The sequence below is a fragment of the Myxocyprinus asiaticus genome, chromosome 12 (assembly GCF_019703515.2).
Source record: "Myxocyprinus asiaticus isolate MX2 ecotype Aquarium Trade chromosome 12, UBuf_Myxa_2, whole genome shotgun sequence".
In the NCBI taxonomy this organism is placed as follows: domain Eukaryota; kingdom Metazoa; phylum Chordata; class Actinopteri; order Cypriniformes; family Catostomidae; genus Myxocyprinus; species Myxocyprinus asiaticus.
The window spans coordinates 3,503,734-3,528,772 of record NC_059355.1 but is presented as its reverse complement, the minus strand read 5'-3'; the positions used below and the strand labels follow the sequence as shown (position 1 = coordinate 3,528,772).

The following is a 25,039-nucleotide window of genomic DNA, read 5'->3' as shown; positions in this document are numbered from 1 at the left end:
TTAAATGAACTTCTTCTAAAAGCAATACGATTGCTTTTGGTGCGAAAAAATATCCATATTTAAGCACTTTTTAACAATAATCCAATGTGAGGGTAAGCTTCAGGAGAGGGTGGAGATCACGCGATCTCTTGTGTGACGTATTCGCCTTGCCATGATTCAGATGTAATCAGGGTTCCCGCGTGGGCGCGTGGTGAGTTTTGCATGGATCCCGTGGAGAATAGCGTGAAGCCTCCACACACGCTAGGTCTCAGCGGTAACATGCTCAAGAAGCCACGTGATAAGATGCGTGGATTGATGGTCTCAGACACGGAGGCAACTGAGATTCGTCCTCCACCACCCAGATTGAGTCAATACGCCACCATGAGGACTTAGAGCGCATTGGGAATTGGGCATTCCTAATTGGGGAGAAAATCCAAAAAATAAATAAATAAAAGTTGAAATTTTTCAACTTTGTCTTGTCGCTTGCCACTACGATCTCTGCCGCCATTAGTCACTGCAGCTCGTGTCACCGGAAGACGCTCTGCTCTCATTGAAAATGAATGGCATCATGTTGCATTGTCGCACGATGTCTCTGCCTGTGTGAACGGGGCTTAAGTATGTAATACATCTCAATAGCTCATAACTCCCGATAGCCATTTCATAAATTATATCCGTTATAACAGGAAAAACTCAATGCGCCTGTTTACATGTACACCCATATGCTGAAAAATGACCAAAAATCAGCTTATTCAAAAAATCAGACAATGCAAAAAACTGCATTTACATGACATTTGAAATCATCGTGTTATTCCCTGCTTTTGACATCAAAATGCAAACAGACTTTCGCACATTGGACAAACTGGTAAGAATGCCAGTTAACGTGTTTACATGCACTGCGAAATCTGGGTAATGGGCAAAAATCTACCTGTGTCGATCGGTTTATTCTTAAGCCGTTTATGACTGTACCCCGATAAAGGAAAGTAGTTTAATTCATTTACATGACCTTATGCGTTGTTGGTTTATTAAGCATAATCGATGAAAGATCGTACAAGTGAACGCACTCATCGTGGTAACCCAGAAATCATTGTATTTTCTGTAGAGAGCCAAAGCTCTCTTGTGCAGCAGAAACACTGTTCATTGTGAAAGCTGTACACGCCCCTGCCATTGCAGTCACGTAGTTGCGTCGCTCAACCCTGCAGACGCATTATGTGTGAAACAGGCCTTACAGTGGAGACATCAATGCAAAAGGCAGCCATTCGTTTATGTTCAAGGACCCCTTCGTATTTGTTCTTACATGAGCGATATCAGCATGAGGATTAAAAGTGGCCCTTGAATGTTTTATTAAATCTTAAAAGCATCTTTTGAAGGCAGCTGTCGCTCCCTCAGGCCTCTTACTTATCCGTATGGGCAATGAGGTATTTGAGGCGGAGAGCAGAAAATAGGGATGCTGGGAAGAAAGCCCAGGGACAAATGACTGCACACTAATTCGTTCCACCCTCCCCTCCGTTCAAGGACATATCCTTCCATTTCCTGACATGTTGTTCATGAGAGCGCAGTGGAGTGTATGGACTGTCACTCTTGTGGCGTTGTCAGAGAGATGCAGTACAGTAGGTGTTACAAATGTTGTTCAGCAGATGTTTATCACAGAGACTTACAAGTGAAGTGTCATACAGAGGTGATTTAATAATATGTTAGATGGGGATTTTGATTAAGTGTATTGAAGTCTTGGTAACTGATTGTTTGTATTAGTGGTGCACTGAAATTTTCACTAAATATAACATGGTTGTGTGGCCTAGTGGGTAATGATATGGGCTGGTGAACGTAAGGTTGCAGGTTTCTCTGAAAGGGTTGATTGATGAACTAATACCTTTATCACCATTTAACCCCAGGTTAATCTAGGGGTGCTGGCACTGTAAGTGTTCTTTGGATAAAAGTGTCTGCTGAATGCCAAATTATGTGTGTCCTCTCAGTTGAAGGAAGGGGTGGCAGAGTCAGCAGTGAAGCCTGAAGTTCTGGAGCAGCTCGGGGAGGCCATTTTCCTGGCTGAAGAGGCATATCCAGGGATCTCCGACGTAATGGTCACTCAGCTTATTCAGAGGCTACAACGGTAAGGATTGTGTACAACTTTGGCAGTTAGAGGGATAGTACACCCAAACATGATAATTCTCTCATCATTTACTCACCCTAATGCCATCTCAAACTAGTATGACTTTCAAGTCAATGGGGTCCATTTCAACTAGCGGGTCAGTGCACGCCAGGGCTATCAACTGGCTCGGGTCCCTTATCTACTTGCCCACATGCCCTCATGTCCTTTGAAAATGGGATTTTACATGTTGGAATCGTGTTGAAAAGTGTTTTGAAAACACTGACATCAAGCACAATGTTATGTACAAGTTCAAAAGCCATATTTTAATATGTGGACCTTGAAAAAAAAAAAAACATTTGTCTGCTTGGTTTTACTAAAGTTGGCAAAGTTTGAGTACCACTGGTGTACAACTGTTTTTGCAGTCATTGCATGATAAAGCCATTACAGATCACAACACTGCTAGACAGCTGCAGAGCTTCATTCATGCACAGATTCCTCAGTTTTCTTTTTCTCATGTGCAGGTTCTCTAGGGCAAGAACATCATCCTCCTTGCACCAGTGATCATTCCAATAGCCTGTCCATCTCTCTCTTCAGTCCCGCCCCCCTGGCATCAGCTCAGCAAATCCTGACACCAGCAGACTCTGTGACGTCTACCCTGGAGGACCAACTGTCCTTCGATAGCTTATCAAAAGAACTTCTCCAACTCCTCAAGCTTCCCCTAGTTTCTCTTTTTTCTTTTATAACCTCCTGGAACACTCTTTGGGAGTGTGTGTGTGTGTATGTATGTGTCATAGTGTGTTTGTAATGGAAACTGCGTGAGCAATGGGCAAAACGTTGATGTTAACTAATTTGGCTAAGCACAGAGTGAGATGGAGTCAGGTAGTTTTGCATTATCGTATCCAAGCTTTTGGAAGAATGCATTGTGTATGCCATCATGAGGTAGGAGACGGATCCGTCGCTGCCTCTTTTACCCTAAATGAGAGAAGAAAAAAGATAGTGTGCATGATTCTGTACAAAATGCATGTGTGAAGACGGATGTCTGTCAGTGTGTGCGCGCGCTTCCAGGCCCTGATGTGGAGATTGCAGTTCTCACTGAAATCTCAGGTAATCTGCTAGGAGCAGACTAGTCATCCAGGAAGACAGAGGGCGCTATGTATGGATTTGTGTACAGATCTGTGTATATAGTCTCAATTTTACAGACCTTTAAAAGAGATGATGTTTTTTTGCAAACGAATCACTGTGTACAGATGGCAAAGAGCTTCTGTAGATATTGTTAGAAACAAAAGAAAGGTAAATATTTAAAAATCAAGCCTCTGAAATGGCCATTACTGAAATGCCTTGCCTTTTTATCAAATGTACATTTTTGGGGGTGCTCTGTTAATTTTAATAAGAAATTAAAGGGTTTTACTGAAATTGCTGTACATGGACAAATAAAACAATGAATTAAGGGGAAATAAAAAAGATTGACATTAAATACAACACAATATACATTCATACAAAAGCCAAAGAATATAGAGATGTGATTTAAATGTGTTGAGTAGGAGTGGATCTAATGTCCAGAGGTATGTTATTCCAACTACGGAGAAGGCACGATCCCTTTAAACTTCAAGCGTGAGCGTGGTGTATGCAGGAGAAGTTTATCAGAGGATCTGAGAGTCCTGGAGGATTGTTGATGACTAAGGAGTTCTGAGAGATAAGATGGGGCTAAACCATTTATAGCTTTAAAAAATAACAGACTCTTAAAATGAATCCTGTATTGGACTGGTAACCAGTGAAGAGATGCTGGAACAGGTGAAATAATTCCCTCTTCCTTGTTCCCGTCAGCAATCTAGCAGCTGCATTTTGGACTAACTGCAATCGATACAGAGACGAATGACGAAGATCCATGTACAGTGCATTACAGTAGACCTTTTTAACACTCCAGGTTTTGGAATACGGAAGTAAACGTTTGCAGGGTAAATTTCGACGTGGTGAATGGGAGCAAATGGGAGATATTATTTTCACTTACCCATTTGCTCCAAAAGCAAAAGAAAAAATCCACTATTACATTTGAATGACTTTCCGGAAGAGGAAAAAAAATAGAGAGCGGTAGATGAAGACAGTAAAATGAGAGAAGATGCCAAATTTACTGTCGCTCTCTCTCAGCAGCTGTAACCGAAATCCCCTCGCAACTGTGGTAATTCTTTTTTTTTTTTTTTTTTACTAATTCTAGGGACAGGTAATATAACACAAAGAATAATGTTATAAATTTCCACTCAATATTTAAAAAAAAATTATAATATAAAAAAATCTGCAAGATTTACGCTGATAAATAAGGTGGAAACGCATCATCACAGTCTGTGAAAAAGTTCTATAGTCAAGTCTGGATGAGATGAAGCTATGAATAACTATCTCCAAATCCTTAAATGAGAGCAATGGTTTTAATTTAGCAATCAACCTGAGTTGGAAAAAGCTGCCCTTCACCACAGCACTTATTTGTTTTTCAAAATTTAGAGCCGTGTCAAAGATCACACCAAAGTTTTTTGGGACATTTAATGACAGGGTCGCTAGATTGCTAGTGATATCAGAGACAGCGCTAGGGAGGCCAAACAACAATTTCAGTCTTGCTTTCATTTAGCTGGAGAAAGTTTCTTGCTGTCCAGCATTTAATATCCTCAAAAGCATTTAAAAATGGCAGAATATGAATAATCAGAACTAAATGGGACATACAGCTGTGTATCATTGGCTTAACAATGATATTAAATGTTATATTTCCTAAAAATTTAACCCAGGGGAAGCACATATAAAGAAAATAAAATGGGGCCCAATATGGAACCTTGAGGTACCCCACAAGTGAATGGTGCAGAAGGAGATGAAGAATTCCCAATCCTAACACTCAGAGATCTATCTGAAAGGTAAGATGTAAACCAATCTAAGGTTGTGCCATTAATACCGACTTCACACCTAAGATGGTGCAGGAGGATAGTATGATCAACCGTATCGAAAGCAGCACTAAGATCAAGCAACATTGAAATTGCAGGTCTACTAGAATCCAAAGTGAGCAGTAAATCATTTGTCACCTTGAGTAGTGCTTTTTCAGTTCTGCCCACAAAAATGGCAGTTTAGAAATGGTCCGGAAATGATTGGAAGGTTGGTAGGATCCAAAGTTGGCTTCTTAAGAAGTGGCTGGATCACTGCTTGCTTAAAGCAGGATGGAACAATGCCATTATATAAGGAGCTATTCATAATAGTCAACACACTAGAACCAACAGTGTTCAGCACCTCTCTGAGCCGAGCAGGAATAATATTAACAGAAGAAGTGGTAGGTTTTATCTGTTGGACTAGCTCTATCAACTCAGTGAGCGATATAGGTTCAAACCGATCAAACAGAACATAAAATGTGACTGGTTCAGAGATGTCACATCAGAAATGTGATTTTGGAATCAGACATGGTAGTTTAACATTAAAAACAACAGGCTTATATATAGCTTATGATCAGACAGACAAAACTCAAACACTCTAGATGGGAAGACCAAAAATAAAACAAGATCAAGAGTATGACCATGATTATGTGTAGAGCCAGTAACATGCTGTGTGAGATTAAACAAGTCAATAAATTGAACAAACTATAAAAGCCAAAATATATGATTTCTGAAAGTATGACAGAACTGTCTGAATGTGCTGCCTCTTTGTTGTTCAGGACAATTTGGTAAAGAAAAAAAAAATAAATGGGTGAAAATTTGGCCAATTCATTTTTATTGAGGCCCACCCAAAAGTAATTTCCTGGCTACGCCCTTGCTTAAAACTATTTTTAAAAACTGAAGCCAACCCCCCACCTCGCCCCACAGTCCTAGAGGAGCTAAAAAAAAAAAAAATTCACAGTCACTTGGAGAGAGTTCAGATAAAGGATCCAACCAGGGGCGTAGATTCCAGGGGGAATGGGGGGTGAGGTATGCCGAATCTGGTAGGATGGGCAGTAGACAGGTGTAAAGTACACCGAGGGATTATGTATTTGTGCCAGCCATCGTCTCCACGAAGATTGCCAAACGCGGAACCGACAATCACCGTAGACGTGTGCAGAGATCGCTTAATCCTAACCAAGAGACTGCCTCATTTTCCTTGCTTTCTGTGACATTTCTTAAGATGAAGTGAACAGCCGTGAATACGGTACACACCCATGGGAAAAGTTTAAAAAAAATGAGTATAGAAAAATCGCTCTCCACCAGGATTTCGAATATACAACTCCATGACAGAGGATGTTATGAAGAGAAAAAAGTACAATAATCTAAAAATACACACACAACAACACTGAATGGAAATATTTATTTGGCAGTTCCTTATTATAACCCCAAATAATTAAAATCTAGTCCAAAAAAAATAACAGCATTAACTACAATGTGCAAAATTAATGACTTTTGGTAAAATCTTCACAGTACCATGACTTACTCACACATTACTTATCACAGATGAATGTTTATTGATTAAAAAATAGATTAAATGCATGTTATATCACTTTAGACTTTTTCTGAAAGGACCGATCCACAATTACAGAAACCAGACAAGTATTGCCCGAATATCATAAAAGAAGAAATTTAATACCGATATGTTGCGTTTCCACAGTCTGAAATTCAGTTTTCCCCCTAGAAAAAGCAACACTTATTTCTATTCATCTACTAATTGATAGTAACATAATACACTAATAAATAAAACCTACCTGCAAAGGCAACAACACATTTGAGAGTGCAACATGACCACTTTAGCATTAAACCTAACATTCATATATACAGTAGATACAGTGCATCCGGAAATTATTCACAGCGCTTCACTTTTTCCACATTTTGTTATGTTACAGCCTCATTCCAAAATGGATTAAATTCATTATTTTCCTCAAAATTCTACAAACAATACCCCATAATGACAACGTGAAAGAAGTTTGTTTGAAATCTTTGCAAATTTATTAAAAATAAAAAACGGAAAAATAATCACATGTACATAAGTATTCACAGCCTTTGCCGTGACACTCAAAATTGAGCTCAGGTGCATCCTGTTTCCACTGATCATCCTTGAGCTGTTTCTACAACTTGATTGGAGTCCACCTGTGGTAAATTCAGTTGATTGGACATGATTTGGAAAGGCACACACCTGTCTATATAAGGTCCCACAGTTAACAGTGCATGTCAGAGCACAAACCAAGCCATGAAGTCCAAGGAATTGTCTGTAGACCTCCGAGACAGGATTGTATCGAGGCACAGATCTGGGGAAGGGTACAGAAAAATTTCTGCAGCATTGAAGGCCCCAATGAGCACAGTGGCCTCCATCATCCATAAATGGAAGAAGTTTGGAACCACCAGGACTCTTCCTAGAGCTGGCCGCCTGGCCAAACTGAGCGATCGGGGGAGAAGGGCCTTAGTCAGGGAGGTGACCAAGAACCCGATGGTCACACTGACAGAGCTCCAGCGTTTCTCTGTGGAGAGAGGAGAACCTTCCAGAAGAACATCCATCTCTGCAGCAATCCACCAATCAGGCCTGTATGGTAGAGTGGCCAGACAGAAGCCACTCCTCAGTAAAAGGCACATGACAGCCCGCCTGGAGTTTGCCAAAAGGCACCTGAAGGACTCTCAGACCATGAGAAACAAAGATTGAACTCTTTGGCCTGAATGGCAAGTGTCATGCCTGGAGGAAACCAGGCACTGCTCATCACCTGGCCAATACCATCCCTACAGTGAAGCATGGTGGTGGCAGCATCATGCTGTGGGGATGTTTTTCAGCGGCAGGAACTGGGAGACAAGTCAGGATCGAGGGAAAGATGAATGCAGCAATGTACAGAGACATCCTTGATGAAAACCTGCTGCAGAGCACTCTGGACCTCAGACTGAGGCGAAGGTTCATCTTCCAACAGGATAACGACCCTAAGCACACAGCCAAGATAACAAAGGAGTGGCTCTGGGACAACTCTGTGAATGTCCTTGAGTGGCCCAGCCAGAGCCCAGACTTGAACCCGATTGAACATCTCTGGAGAGATCTGAAAATGGCTGTGCACCGACGCTCCCCATCCAACCTGATGGAGCTTGAGAGGTCCCCCAATGAAGAATGGGAGAAACTGCCCAAAAATAGGTGTGCCAAGCTTGTAGCATCATACTCAAAGACTTGAGGCTGTAATTGGTGCCAAAGGTGCTTCAGAGTATTGAGATTAGGCTGTGAATACTTATGTACATGTGATTTTTTTTTTTTTTTTTTTATAAATTTGCAAGGATTTCAAACAAACTTCTTTCACGTTGTCATTATGGGGTATTGTTTGTAGAATTGAGGAAAATAATGAATCTAATCCATTTTGGAATAAGGCTGTAACATAACAAAATGTGGAAAAAGTGAAGCGCTGTGAATACTTTCCGGATGCACTGTATATACATGAAACCACAAAACCTACTGACCCTGTCAACCGTCCTAAACGCACCATTCCATTTCAAGTAGATTTAGCCTTTTCTTGGAATTTCTTTTGGGATGATTTAGGATCAGCTTTTCATCTAAAAAAAATAATCCAAGCCTAACCATATTTAGAATATGGCAAATTAACTCTTTGATCAGCAGTAAAGGGCAATAGATACCAACACTTCTAATGCCATTATATCTGGTGGAGGAGGAGGAATGAGGGATTTAGATCTTTGTCTGTTTGCCCTCTGACTTCTCACTGTGTGAGCTTGGAACTGTGTTAACCGTGCAAGTCTCTGTTCATCATCTCAAGCTCTTTCTTCTCCTTGTCTTCTGGCTCTAAAAATTGAGCCTCGATCTCCGCCGGGTCAGTGTAGGTGTAGAAGTAAGCCATGATGGCAAAGATGATACTCACGGCCACCAGGAGTGAGGCGAACAGCACGTATTCTGTCCACTGTTGAACAGTAAACATGTGCACTGATTAGCTGAGACTCTGTTTACACCTGGTATAAACATCCATCTCTGGTGATGTGGCCACAAATGGTCAGTGCTATATACTTTAATGGGGTCCAGACGTTTTAAAATCAGATCACTGAAAACATATTCAAATGGCAGTCGAAAACGCATAACATTAATCTGACCTGTTGCACACTGGACAACAGTGAAGGACCATCTACTCACCTGTAAATCAATCATTGTGCTAAAAATGGATTTCATTACTTGGCCAGTGCATGTTACTACCAGGTGTAAACAGCAATCTGTCTAGGCTGACCCCTTGTGATCAGATCACCCGAGACGGATGCAAACAGGTGTAAACATGGCCTGAGACGGATGCCAATTTTTTTGACCCATGATCTTTAAAAAAAAATTACAGTAGTTCCAGTGGCATACCTGGTCTGGAAGTGAGCCTGCCTCAGCCACAATGAGCACTATGATGTTGCCCACAGCAACAGTCAGCAGCCAACCAGCCTGGAGAACTGACTTCATGTTGCTTGGTGCCTACAGGGTAACAGTGAAATTCTGAGACGCAATGTAAAACACTAAAACAAATGATTCCGAATTAAAAAACGGCACCCCAAACCTGTGAATAGGAGAAGTTCAGGCCAGTAACAGAGAAGACCACTTCTCCGCATGTCATCACAAAGTACTGAATGATCTGCCAGGCCATGTGGATGCTGTTGCACGGTATATCCTCTATTGGTATAATGTAGTCTGCACACTGCAACACACAAATAAAGTGCTTTGTGATTTCAGCTGTGGAGAAAGCCACCTATCCAACCCATCTGGATTTTCTCTGACCACCCGCAACACACTAATGAAATCTTTCCCTGTAAACTGACAGTGGCTTTAAGACCCCATGAAATCACTTGACGAGCATAGTTTTCTTTCCTGTGTTTACATATTTTCTATTTGTTTGGCCTTGATATATCGAAGGGTTTGGATGGGGCATTCTCATTTTAGAGAGCATTTGATTGATTGGGGAAAAAAAGTTTTCGAGTCATCGTTTTTTTTCTTTTCTTTTTTTTCTTAGGGGCTGTTCACACCAAACATGTTTTTAGATCCAACTGCGCTTTTTTCCCCATTGTTTTTCTGTGAACATGCACTAGATGGATGTCTTTGACAGCTGCGTTATTTAGACGCTGTGGTAGGTTATAAATAACTGCTACTTTTAAAAGCACATGTTGAGACTTATGTATTCTGTTCTATTTGTTGTGTTGTTTCTAGCTGTTTTAGCACAAGAACACATTCGGCCTGAACAGCCCCTAATTTATCAATCATTGTAAGTATGCTAGTATTTACAGTGCATTCATAAAGTATTCAGACCCCTTCATTTTTTTCACATTTTGTTATGTTGCAGCATTATGCTAAAATGCTTTTAATTATTTTATTTTTTTTCACATCAATGTACACTCCATACCCCATAATGACAAGGCAAAAACAAGATTTTTGATAACTTTGCAAATTTATTACAAAGAAAAAACTGAAATATCACATTGACATAAGTATTCAGACCCTTTGCTGTGACACTTGAAATTTAGCTCAGGTGCATGCAATTTCTCTGGATCATCTTTGAGATGTTTCTACACTTTGATTGGAGTCCACCTGTGGCAAATTCAATTGATTGGACATGATTTGGAAAGGCACACACCTGTCTATATAAGGTCTCACAGCTGAAAATGCATATCAGAGCAAAAACCAAGCCATGAGGTCAAAGAAACTGCCTGCAGAGCTCAGAAACAGGATTGTCAGAGTGGCCAGACGGAAGCCTCTCCTCAGTGCAAGACACAAAAAATCACCTAAAGGACTCTCAGACTGTGAGAAACAAGATTCTCTGGTCTGATGAAATGAAGATTGAACTGTTTGGCTTCAATTCCAAGTGTCATGCACCGCTCATCACCTGCACAATAACATCCCAACGGTGAAGCATGGTGGTGGTAGCATCGTGCTGTGGGGGTGTTTTTCAGCGGCAGGGACTGGGGGACTGGTCAGGGTTGAAGGAAAGCTGAACGCAGCAAAATACAGAGATATCCTTAATGAAAACCTGGTCCAGAGCGCTCAGGACCTCTGAATGGGCCGAAGGTTCACCTTCCAACAGGACAATGACCCTAAGCACACAGCCAAGACAACTCAAGTGTGGCTTTGGGACAACTCTGTGAATGTCCTTGAGTGGCCCAGCCAGAGCCCAGAATTGAACCCAATCGAACGACCTGAAAATGGCTGTCTACTGACGGTCCCCATCCAACCTGACAGAGCTTGAGAGGATCTGCAGAGAAGAATGGCAGAAAATCCCCAAATCCAGGTGTGCAAAGCTTGTCGCATCATACCCAAAAGGACTTCAGGCTGTAATCGCTGCCAAAGGTGCTTCAACTAAGTACTGAGTTACTGAATACTTATGTCAATGTGATATTTCAGTTATCCAAAATCTGGTTTTTGCTTTGTCATGATGGGGTATGGAGTGCAGATTGGCGTGAAAAAAATAAATAATTTAAAGCATTTTAGCATAAGGCTGCAACATAACAACGTGAAAACAATGAAGCGGTATAAATTCATTCTGAATGCACTGTAGATAATGTAAAAAACAACAGGCATTGACTTGAAGTAAAGAAACTCTCATTTTGATTGCATGGGGTCTGTAAGGTGATTTTTGGTAGAGCAGAATGTTAGTGAATGGACTATATGTCTATTTTCTGCAATTGTGAAATTGAAACCTACATTTTCTGTGAAAGTGAAGTTGTTGGGGATCACCACCGTGTAGGCGCTACCAAAGCCTATCTTCATGGTGTAGTTGCATGCATCCCCATGCACGTTTCTAATAGTGAAAAGGGATCTGGGGAAAGGACATCAAACCAGTATATGAGAGCAGCCTTTCAAGAATTTACGCTGTTGTTTCCTGAAATTGCTGTTTATTTGAGACACATACACACCCTGTATGCATTTATACGAAGAGCATGTAAAGTGTCAGTATAAAAATATTTGTCCCTTCATGATATTACCAACAGTATTATTGCCTATTTGAAAAACTATTTTTTAATTTTCAAAAGATAGTTTCTCACGAAGGGAATCGGAATAAAGACACAATACCGTATTTTAACATTTTAGTTATTTTATGTAAAGACATCATCCCTGTGGAAAAAGTAAATGCCTCCTCAACCTAATGGACAATGTATTTTGGCTTTTGCCAAAACAGGCAAAGTCACTTTTTTCATGAGCTCGTAATGGCTCTATCATGTGTTAGGTTTTGAATATTATTTGTAGCTATTTACTTATTAATATTAGCTATAACTTGTACACACAATACATAGATCACCAAAATGACACGTACTTGCCCTGAGCAGCCAAGGAGTAGTTTGATGATTCAAAGGGAGACATAAAATCCAGTTCAAAAGACTTTGATGAGATGTTCAGTTCTGCAAAATAGGCATTCGAAAACTTAAGAAATAAATTTGCTGTTAATGAAGCACTCCATTTCCAGCTAAAATTAATTTGAAGATTTGTTTATAAATTTCGATATTTAGAATGGAATAAAAGAAAGGAATGTTGGAATAACAAAGTTTATCAAGAAGAAAAAATCTGAATTACACTAACCTAATAACATTTTTACCATCCTCTGGTTTTTCAGTTAAATCTTCAAGCTGTGAACAAAATAAATGTTACAGTACACTGCATCCTCATTGCATGACTCCCTTAAATTGAATTACATGCCGTCATCAAAAACACAAAGTAAATCACAGACATAAAATTCTTTAAAACAAAACAAACAAACATATTGAAATCAATACTAAGATTTACTAAATTAATGTAGCACTTACAATCTCATGGATTCCAAAAGAATTAATTGAAACAGTTTGTCTGGATCCTTTCCTGAAATGAGCTGTAACAGCGTTTCTTCCTGCAACAGAGACGGTAAAGTTCTCTTTCTCAAAACTCATATATTCACCTGAGGTCTGGGGGGAGCAAGAAGACATAAAGGGTATTTGCAAGATGTTTATGTACAGTTTATAAACAGTTCTGAAGTTAATATAAAGACAGCTACTGTATACATATACATTTTTATTTGTCTGCTGATTCTTTTGAATATGGAGAAAATGTTGAAACTTTTTGCTTTGCCATGGTGTGTACTTGCCTGAAAACCAGGCACCACGAATGGTTCTTGCCCGGCCACCGAAACTGGCAGATCACTATTCAGCAAGTTAAGGAACTTGACTTGGGTTTCAGAGCGGGACGGGAAGTTGGGCAGTGATTCCTGAATGTTAGAAATGTACACTGCAGTTAATTTTTTCTGCTGAGAACATGCATCAACTGCAGTGTGGTGAGATTTCAGATACAGTATCTAAGTACATATTGTAAATCAAGAATAAATGAAGTGCCAATAAGCACACTTGGGGCCCAGGGCAAAATGTATAAGGTTTTTTTCATTGCCACAGTAGCCTTTGGATTGCTTACTTGGGGTTTAAAGACATTAAAGGTATGAATTTCTGTAAAGCTGTTCACCACAAGTTTTAAAGGTACCAAAAATGAAAATTCTCTCATCATTTATTCACCCTCATGCCATCCCAGATGTGTATGACTTTCTTTCTTCTGCTGAAAAACAATTAAGATTTTTAGAGGAATATCTCAGCTCTGTTGATCCATATAATGCAAGTGAATGGTGGCTAGAACTGTGAATCTCCAAAAAGCACATAAAGGCAGCATAAAAGTAATCCATATGACTCCAGTGGTTTAATCCATGTCTTTTGAAGCTTTCATATCGACTTTGGGTGAGAACCGACCAAAACTTCTTTTTCACTGTACATCTTGGCATTGCAGTCTCTAGGCACGATCATGATTTCAAGCCTGATAACACTTCCTAGTACTTGACGTATTGTGTAGAGTGCTAGATGGCACAAGAAGTGTAATTGAGCCTGAAATCATGATCGCCAAAGAGACTGCTGATGTCAAGATTTATAGTGAAAAGGAAGTTATATTTTGTTCTCAGCCAAAACCAGTGTTGTGTAAGTTACTCTAAAAAAGTAATTAATTACTAACTACTAATTACATCTTCTACAGTGTAATTAGATTACTGTACTAATTACTCTGTCTGAAAAGTAATTGCATTACTTCTTACTAATTACTTTCTAAAACCCTGATCAACATCGACCAGATGAAAAATACAAGGATAGACATGAAACTGTTCTTTTAATTCTTTCAAATAAATTATATCAAATCAAATAAATTATTCATGAACTGCCAAAGAATTTAAGGGGGCAGTGTTAAATTAGAAAACATACATTTTAGCATTAGACATTACATTTCGATTTTAAATTCACTATTGTTTTATATAGCATTGTTCTATAGTCTATACAGTATTTAACAGAATGACATCAGATGTGACTCTAATTAAATTACTGAAAAAATTAAGAGTAATCCCTTACTTTTTTTTTAATGGAAAAAGTTATTTAATTACAGTAATTAACTAATTAGTAATGCACCCAACACTGTCCAAAACCGATCGGATCCTTCAGAACCAGAAGACATGGATTAAACCACTGGAGTGGTATGGATTAATTTTATGCTGCCTTTATGTGCTTTTTGGAGCTTCAAAGTTTTGGTCACCATTCATTTGCACTGTAAGGACCTACAAAGCTGAGATATTCCTCTAAAAATCTTCATTTGTGTTCTTCAGAATTAAGAAGTCATACATATCTGGGATGGCATGAGGGTGAGTAAATGTTAATTTTTTGGTGAACTATCCCTTTAAGACATGAAAGCATGATCAACATCAAAACTGCAGTGAATCTTTGTGTGTACTTACGTCTATTTGAATCTGCAAAAGTGCAGCAGCCACAAATGCTAAAGCAGCCAACAGCATACCCACAGTTATCTTCCGTAGGGGCCTGGAAATTCACCACAAACACATACAGAAACACATAGTCAAACTATATTTTGGGTCTCAAAAGTGATGGGATGTAAATTAGCAAGGCTGGGCCCCAATTTGTTTTAGAGCAGCTTTAATATCAGTTTGCTCACTTACGTGAAGTTAAGATGGCACTTTTTGATAAGTGGGTACACTAAATTATCCATGATGGGCACCATGATCACAATCAGAATGGGGTTCACAGTCTGCAACACAACACGTTAAGACATGCACTGTAAGTACACTACTATGTACAATATTATCAATTATCTGATAAATTCTTATGTTTTTTAAATTGCTGGATTAATAGTAAAACACAGCTCAGACATATAAAACAAATGGCAGCTTGTAGAAATAAATCAGTCTCACCTGCATTTGATCCGGCTGTATGACAAACACTCCCTGTGGTGTGTGAGAGAGAGAGTTATAGCTAGACTGGCACACATATATCCTCTTTAGTTTCCTTTAAAGCTAAAGGGTGTGATTTTTTTCAAATACTTTCTCTTATCCTAGATTAATATGCTGAGACGTGTGTTCAGTAAACAATTGTTACTTTTGCAATTACGTTTGATGACACTAGTGCCACAGAAATTACACACTTCAGCTTTAAAACTGTTGTAACTTACAAAGTCGCCATCCATGGTAGTGGCCTGGAGAGTCCATCGGGAACCCTGGAAAGAAAACACAATAACAAGCTCTGAAAAACACAGACTAATTGTCTTGAGCATTTGTGTGTATGAATGCCTACATCAGTACAGTATGTGCATGAGTTTTTGTCTTTATACTGACCTGCTGGTCAAATAAGGCCCAGAACATTGGCAGCGGGATGTAGAGGAACATCACCTTTAATACCATCTTCACTTGAGCAATCAGGAGTTTCTGTAAAGAGAGTTAAAGAGTGATTGTGTTCTGTCTCATTATATCAGTGAATGTCTGCCTGTGTGGGGGGTTCATGCATATTTTTGCATGGTTTTTGTATATTGTGTATTTCATACGTTTCGATAATTGTAACATACGTCATATTTCTCTTCAGCCCAGTCCATCCAGTGCTCTCTCTCTGGGTACTTCTTACTGCGGTGGTTGAAACGGTTCTTAATTGCAAACTGCAGGAGAGAAAAGCCAAAATAATCAGTTTAGTCAGAATGCATGGGGCTTTACCGCACTATTTGATACTGCATTGCATGCAACAGATGGTTATTACATTTGACAAATGAATCAGTTGCATGATAATTACAGTGCTTGCATGGTGCGTATAAATTGTTGTAGATAATTTCATCCTTAAGTTTGATATGCATTTTTTTTTTCAATTCCAGTCCTTGAAACGGATTGGACGAGTGCTGTTCCACACTGGGACACGTCACCATTTGTATTACTCAGCTTCTCCTTGTTCGTGGGATTTTGATTCATCGTTCATTTTGATTTAGTTCACTGATTTATTTGGTGACAATTTCTATAGATCACATCTTTGTGCCAGCAGGTGGTGACAAATGAGCATCTTTTTATGAGTGAGTCATTGAGTCACTGACTTAGTTCATTAGAAAGCAGTGAGTCGTTCATGACCGAAACAATGGAAGTGAACAAGAATGATTCGTTCACATAAAAGATACATTCAAAAAATGTATTTATGAATGAAACACCACAAGCAGTGCAGAGACCTGATTTGTGCTTCAAGCCTTGGCTCGGTGGCGAACTGCACAAACTAACTAACCAGTTTTAGTCTTAAATGCAAGTTAATCAATATTATTTACTTATTTGTTGAACTGTTTGTAACAGATAAAGGATGGGCAAGGAGGAGGCGGGAAACGGCTGAACAATCAACGTAAAGTTTAATGATATAAATTAACTTAAAACAACAGAAAACATAAGGACACACAGATACACATACAGCGCAGCCACGTGTGTCTCTCTCTCCCTCCACCGGCGTCTCCGGCTGCCCCTTATCTCGCTCTCCTGCTGATCAGCTGATTCAGCGCCGGCCGTGCTCCATCACAGCCCGGCCATGCCCTCCTCCTCGTCACACTCCTCCCCCGCCCGATTCAGGCCAGGGCACCACCAGTCTGACTAACTCCCCTCCCATTTCTTGGGGGGAGACGCTGCCCTTCTGGCCGTTCTGTCAGCCGGTGGTCCACCCCGCCTCCTGTGAACCTGGGGGAGAGACGAGGGGAGGTGTGGGGAGAGGGAAAGAGTGAGCGGAGACACACAGAGAGAGAGAGAGAGAGAGAGGAGAGAGAGAGAAAGAAGAACTTGGTCGCCGGCTCCCGGACACACTGTTGCCCGGTCCTCAACCGCTCCTCCTCACTCTGGCAGATGCCAACTCGCTCCTGTCCCGGCGGACGGCAGCAAGTCCTCCGGCCCCTGGTGGATGGAACCTTCTTGGCAGATGGCTGTGATTCCTCCAGAACTCTTTGGCCGGCAGCGATTCCTCCATCCCCAGGCAAACAGTCGCAGCTGCTCTCCTGGCGGATGGCAGCGGCGAGGCTAGGCGTTTGTGGATTACTAAATGCTCCACCCCATCATTGATTCCCATGATTTGGTCTCTGTGGTCAAGCTGGCATCGTCGTTTGGATTCTACGGACAATGCATCAGCTATTTAGATAAATAGGGATCATGGAATAAACTTTAAATCTCTGAGACCTCTCACTAAGGCCATTAATTACTGTGTCCCTGTGAGCAAGCAGTTATCACCACTTGATACTGCAGCCTTTTTAACACTCTTTCACTAACTGGCAAAGGGATGCTTCTAAGGGACTTACTGAGACATGACAAACTCCTAATAATGTTGTTGAGCTGAATCTACTCACACCTTCAGGTTACAGCTACATGACCAAACCCCGATCCCAGTGTAGGGGTCTGGGGTCTCGCAGCTGTTTGTAAACTCAGCATCCATACCAAAGTGCAGGACTCACATGAGGTTTCCTCGTTTGTATTTCTGGCGTTCAATCTGCTTGAATGTTTTAACTATGTACAACATGTTGATTTTCCAACTCATTCGAATGGTCATACTTTAGATCTGTTATGTTCTACTGGTCTTGATAATGTTGCTGTTAAGGGATATGACATGTGCATTTCCGATCATTAGTTGATAGAATTTACTTGCAGTTTCTCTGTATTCAGACCCAATTTATGAAAGAAGTCTATTGATCTTCCTTCATTCTCTGCTTCTATTAGTGCCTTTTCGCCGTCTACCTCCCTTACATTATCTAGTCCTGAAGATATTCTTAGTCTCTACAACTTGACTATTTCCACTGTCCTGAATGATCTTGCTCCCTTGAAATCTAGGCGTGTTCCCTCTAGTCATTCCTTTCCCTGGTTCACTGCTGAGTTTAGGATTATGAAAGCTAAGGGTCGTCGTCTTGAGCGACTCTACAGAAAAAACAGGCCTTACTGAAAACTCTTCAGCCTACTCCACACATATGCAGCAATATAATATAGCCCTAAACTCTGCTCACTCTTCCTACATTTCAACTGTCATTAATAACTCTAAAAGCAGGTCCAGAACTCTTTTGGCTACTATTAAAAGGCTAGCGCAATCCCCTGTTGTAATTTCATCTAATTCTGATCAACACTGTGAATCCTTTCTCAACAACTAAATCAATCTGTAATTTGTTCACTTCTACTTCTGCTACTGAATCTCCACCTATCCACTGAAAAATGTCCTTCTCTAATTTTACTCCCGTTGACGCTTCCACTGTAGCAGACGAAGTAAGGAAGTCTAACTCTTTATCTAGTCTTATTGACCATGCTCCTACATTCCTTCTGAAACAATGCCTATCTGCTTTCACAGAACCCATTTGCCACTTGACTTGATTCACATCTCTTGCATCAGGTACCGTTCCCTTAGATCTGAAGACTGCTGCTGTTACCACTTTTTCCCAAAAAACAAAACAATCTTGATCCCACAGCTTTTAGTAACAACAGACCCAATTCAAACCTCCCTTTTATATCTAAGTTACTAGAGAAAGCTGTTGCATCCCAGTTGCAGGCATACTTTACTGCGAACAATCTGTATGAACCCTTCCAGTCAGGCTTCCATCCATATCACAGTACAGAAGCAGCTCTCCTCAGGGTTCTCAGTGACCTCCTTCTCTCCTCTGATTCAGGTGCACTTAATATTCTTCTCCTTTTGGATTTAAGCTCTGCATTTGATACTGTCTGTCACAACATATTTCTCACCCGTCTCTCCGCTATAGGTATCACAGGCACACTTTTACACTGGTTCATTTCATACCTCAGTGATAGGCAGCAATTTGTCACCATTCATAAACACAACTCCTCTAAGGCACCAGTTAAATGTGGCGTTCCCCAAGGCTCAGTCCTTGGTCCACTACTCTTCATGGTTTACATGCTACTCTCTGGGCAAATGATCTGACAATTTGGTATGGAAGGGGGGTTTGTTTACTGAGGCGGAACACTGTGTCCTGCCAGACACGGGCGGAACGTTGTTATGGACCATGCGCGACACGGACGGGTTAAGCCGTTGCGCACCGTCTCCAGGACACGAGCGGGGTCTGAGCTGGGGTGGCAAGTAAGGTGGCAAAGCTCATTTTTAGGGTGGCAGCTGCCACCCCGTGCCACCCATCTGGCCCCACCCCTGCTGCTATGCTGTCGACATGACAATATGCTGAAATGTACATTAGCTCCTGCGCCACATCAGTCTTTCCTCCACCTGCATTGTCTGCTGGTATTCATAAGCTAAAGCTTTGATTGACATCAAACTGTCTCAAATTTAATTCTGACAAAACTGAAATAATATTTGAGGCAAAAATTTGAGGCACATGTCAATAACGCTGTTTAAACAGCTTTCCTTCACCTACGCAATATTTCCGTATTTGTTCTTTTCTCAGTGAGTGGGATGCTGAAACAGTAATTCCTTTAACTAATGCCTTTGTTACTTCATGTTTAATAGATTATTATTCTGATTCTGGTCTGCTCACTGTCCCCAAATTTAGATTAGCCTCAGTGGGTGCTAGGGCCTTCAGTATTGCTGCTCCTACATTTTGGAATTCACTTCCACAGAAATTTCTTCCTTACCCTCCTTCAAAAAGCATTTGAAAACATATCTCTTTTCTCTGTACTATCCATCTATATCTGATCGGTTTGAATATAATTGTAATGTAAATAATATAATGGTATCTGTGTTCTTACTCCAATGCATTTCATGACTTTAAGCAGAACATTGCCCTTAGGTTCATCCATAATGTACATGCCTTTTCCAACGACGAACACAACTGCAGAGAGGAGAGAGAAATCTCTTTTAGAGATGATCAATGGTGCCACCATGTGGCCAGAAAAGATATTGTACATGTGTTAAGAAATACAAGTAACTGTGACTGGCAGGTGAACTGCTGAACAAAACACTCACTGAGGGCAACCACCATGAGAGCCGCCGGGACTCCGAAGGCCAGAGGGTAACATTTCTGCTTAATGTGGATACCACACTCCTGAGCTGAAGAACACAACAAATACACACTAAAACAATAATATGCCAGGTGGATTCCAATTTACTAAAAGATGGAAAATGTATAATTCTAATTTAAACACATGTTCAAAATACATACCTCTTAGAATTGGTGTGATGAGAGTTGAGAGAAGGCTGCCGACGTTAACAGATAGATAGAAAATGGAGAAGAAAGTACCTCTTTGTTTCTCCTGCAAAAAAATAAAAAATAAAAACCATAACTAAATGCAGTCTATTAGGGCTGTCAGTCGTCTGTATAGATGGGTGTTATTTGTCTAAACAGCTGGAGTTTTGCTTACTGCCCCCTGGAGAAAACAGGTGGTGCTTCAAGCTTGAATTGCTCCAATGGCAAGAATATAACTTATTACGGTCCGGGAAATGATTAATTGAGTAATTTTTTATAGAACTGATCGTACTGAATTAATGCGTTAAATAGACAGCCTTAAAATATATAAAAAATTCATCAATCCACATGATGTTTACTCAATACCAGTTCACACTACTGTCACTGATTTAACTTTTTCTCTAAACTAAACTTAGTCTTTTTATGCTAATAATGTGTGACAGCACTTGTTCAGAATGTGAAAAGGACCTGATAAGCTTTTATTGGCTAAAAATGTGTGAAAGTGTGTGTGGGGAAAAAAAAGGTAAAATCTGTGGAATGCTGATTCAACGTTTAAAGTCATTTTGGCATAGGATTCATACTCTCTCCTTTATACTTTAGACCCCATGTCCCTGTGGCAGAGGTGGAGAGGGGTGGAGATGCATGCAAATCAGTTCTATATCTTTGTTAATCTCTAACACTCTGTATGTATCAGACACTTCACATTGAGCTCTAATTGAATCCTGAACTGCTGATTAAGACAAGTATAGTGCTGTATAGGAGTCCAGTCGTGCAACAGTAAAGGAACATAATGTTATGTGTTAGTTTACATGTGTAAATATAATATACCAAAGAATCTGAGAGCATTCCGGTGTTCAGCTGTGTGCATTTCTTCTTGTATGAACTGTATATGCGTGCTTATGTTGCATGTGTTTCAATATGTGTGTATGGGGTCCACTTGCCTGATGATCTTCAAACTGATCCCCTCCAAACGCTGCCACGCAGGGTTTAATACCACCTGTTCCCAAAGCAATGAGCATGAGCCCGAGCATGGACAAGGCACTAACAAAAGAGAGGAAATCAAAATCACACCAAATATCAGTCCGATGCAAATAATGTTATACATCACACAATAATAATAAGTAAATACAGATAAAAATATTGGTTTTATTATGCACCTCCTAATACAGAGCATGCATATTAAGATTAAGATTTATGATGTTATTTAATTATCAGGCTATTAACCATACATTCACAATAATAACATCACTTTCCGATTTATATATGATAATCTTGCACAACATTACTCACATATGTACAGTCATGTTATCTGGAGTGCCATCTTTATCATAGTCTGTGAAGTCATGGACGGCACTGAGAGTCATGACCGCCTGTCCAATCGTGTACACTATGGACAGGTACGTGATAGTCCTGCAGAAATGGAGATGGGTGGTTTTATTGATGATATGAATTCCAATAGAGATCAAAATGCAAGTCTTTGACTTTTTATGGTTATTATGGCTTATTACACAGCTAGCACTGCATACTGCATTCCTACAGTAGTAGTAGTATGTAAGTATGCCATTCCAAACATACTCAATATCAATGATTCCCAACCAGGGGTACATGTACTACTGTATGTATGTGAACAACACTGGGTCATCTTAATCACTCACTTGAACTTGCCCAGCCACGAGTCAGCGATTATGGCCCCCAGGATGGGTGTAAGATAGCACAGAGCCACAAATGTGTGATAGATGGTGGTGGCAAAATCATCATCCCAGCGCAGAAAGTACTTGAAGTACAGCACCAACACAGCTGCAACAGAAAAGAAGCAGAGCAAGAGGGGTTGGGAGTTAGGTATACAGGGAACGAAAAACAGAGATGATTGAGTGTTAAATGGGTAACAGGTCAGATTGCAGAGTAGAAGACAGAAAGAGGGAGATAGAGTGATCAAGGGGTCAGAATAAAAGAGTCAGCTGTGTCTATGTGGTAGTTTTTTTTTTTTATTAAGTAATTTTATTTTACTTTAAATAAATGCTACTTTGTTTGATCTGGTTCTATATTTTTAATTGTAATTAATCCTACTCAACCCGCTCCGAGCGGGATTCAAACCGGCGTCTCCAGCATGGGAGGTGGGTGCACTTACGAGGAGACTAAATGATATTGCCTCTAGCGTCAGTCACTAGTGCGCCCCTTGAGGCCTGGGGAGTGAGGTTTATACACTACACAGCTACCTACCAGCTGGCTACCATTACACTCACCCCCCTAAACCTCACTCCCATCCAGGTCACGGCACCTCTGTATCCACTCCGAACAAGATTCGAACCGGCGTCTCCAGCATGGGAGATGGGCGTGCTAACGAGGAGGCTAAAGGCTACAGTCTCTAGCGTCAGTCGCTAGTGCGCCTCTTGAGGCCAAGGGAGTGAGGTTTACACACTGCACAGCACCTACCAGCTGGCTACCGTTACGTAATGTCATACATTTCATACACATTTAAGTGGCTTAAAGGAATATTCTGGGTTCAAAAAAATTTCTTTAAATAAAAGCACAAAAAAGGGTTACATTGAGGCCCTTACAATGGAAGTGAATGGGGGACAATCTGTAAACGTTAAAATACTCACTGTTTCAAAAGTATCACCACACGTCATAAACAATATGCGTGTAAACATGATTTTAGTGTGACAAAATCGCTAACCTTTTCTGTGTAAAATTATAGCCAATTTTACAACTTCGTTGCCATGACGATGTAATGTCAACAAACCTTAAAACCCTTTAGGTACGATTTAAACAATTTTACAGCTCAAACAATACATGAGTGGTATAGAAGAGTTCATGTAAGTGCTTTTAAAAATTTATAAGCTTCACATTTCTGCATTTAAACCCTCCAAAAATTGGCCCCATTCACTTCCACTATAAGTGCCTCACTGTAACCTCAATTTTTGCTTTTTTTTTTTTTTTTTTAAGAAAAGGAGGGATGAGTTGAAATACATTTTTGTGGTAATCAACATTATGCCACAACTGCTGTCAATTGAGATTAACTTGTCCTGAACCCTGAATAAGTGTCCAATAAATAGCTTTTTGGGGCTATTGTATGCCTGTTTCCTCTCACCTCTCATGCCATAGTAGGAGAAACGCTCGCAGAACTCATTCACCACAATGAAAAATATACTGAGAGGATGTCCACAACACTCCACCTGTCAACATAAAAAAATAAATAAAAATAAAAAAGTCCAAATGTCCTTAAAAAAAGAAGATATTTCCCTATTTCTTAATTTTGCTTTACTTTTTTTTTTTTTTTTTTTTTTTTTTAGAATATACAGGGCATGATTGCAAGATAGCATTTTCTTAAAAGTTTCACCTGAAATATTTGTGCTGATGTGAAACTTAGGGGTGCACTTGTCTATGATTGCTCACCCGTAGCTGCGCAGGTGCAGCATCACGCAAGAACAACAGTTCTCAGCAACCAAAGCAATTGTAGAAATGCACTATTCGCAGTCAACCATGATTACTTTAAGTACAGGGGATTATTGAAATAAAATGAGTAATATTCGGCTCGTCAAATGATCTCAACATGTGCACCCAGAACCATTTAGAATAAATGATGAGTCTTTTCTTTAAGACTCATCATTTCAAACAACAGATTTACTATTCATTTCTTTCTGTTTAAAGTTTAGCAATTAACTACAACAGCAAAAATCACTTAGTGCACCTATAACTCACTAGAAATTCTTTAAACGACTGGCCTAACTGATCAGATCATATAGGATCTTACCTTTTTCTTGTGCCTCTTCACATTTCCTTCCTCTTTTTCTACAAAATAGTTTCCAAAATGTAATTATTAAGACCCTAAAATTGAGCAAATCTGATTCGTTCCACTTTAGAAATTGTTTAAATAATAGAAGGTATTCATTTATGCACAATTTACACAAGTGTTTGATTATTGCGTGTCTAGTAACTCACTTTACTATATATTCAGATATAAATACCAAACCAAATTGAAAAGGGTGTTTTATTATTATTGTTATTTCCATATCCAAAAGTGCCCACATGCATCCAGGTTCACTCACCTGCCATCATGACTGATTTATCTGGGATTGTCTTCTTGTCCTCTCCCATAGAATATCATTTACTATAGAGATACACACTTGCACACTCCTCAAGAGCTGTACTCTGAAGGGCTGGGAGACAGGTATCAGGGTTTTATAGACTCTGAACAATAAACTGTGTCCCTGGCAACTACTGGGTTAAAATGGGATTGACGTGGACATTTATGACAGCATATGTGAACAGTAATGTGACTGTGAGTTTCTGTGTGTCTGCGGGATGAGGAAATTGAGGAGTAGTTTAGTTATTTATGGCATCCTTACTGATGTAATCAGTAAATCAAATGATATGAACCTATTGCCTTTATAATAAGATAGCCAGTTGAAAACTAATATGCTATTTCTGTCATACCCAGTAAGGTGCTAAAAATTACATAGGCTATTTCTAAATTATTCTTTACATTTGTTCATGTTTTTCAAGTCTCATGTGAGAATAATCTAATAGAACGCTTTGACAAGATCAGAAAGTTTGCCTCATACAACCTTTAAGTATTCCTATTAAATT

General features: G+C 39.9%; 1 protein-coding gene and 1 pseudogene across 1 annotated transcript in view; one reads left to right on the top strand and one right to left on the bottom strand.

Annotated features, from left to right (window-relative positions):
• Window positions 1-3,544, top strand: part of LOC127449675 (serine/threonine-protein kinase 24-like) — a 44,080-nt gene extending 40,536 nt beyond the window's left edge. Inside the window, exons 10-11 of the mRNA XM_051713240.1 lie at window positions 1,950-2,086; window positions 2,587-3,544. Of these exons, the coding sequence (XP_051569200.1) occupies window positions 1,950-2,086; window positions 2,587-2,626 (177 nt within the window). The 3' untranslated portion in view covers window positions 2,627-3,544. The remainder of the gene's footprint in view (window positions 1-1,949; window positions 2,087-2,586) is intronic.
• Window positions 3,545-8,753: 5,209 nt separating this feature from the next.
• LOC127449523 (solute carrier family 15 member 1-like) lies at window positions 8,754-24,547 on the bottom strand (annotated as a pseudogene).
• Between the last annotated feature and the right edge of the window lie 492 nt (window positions 24,548-25,039).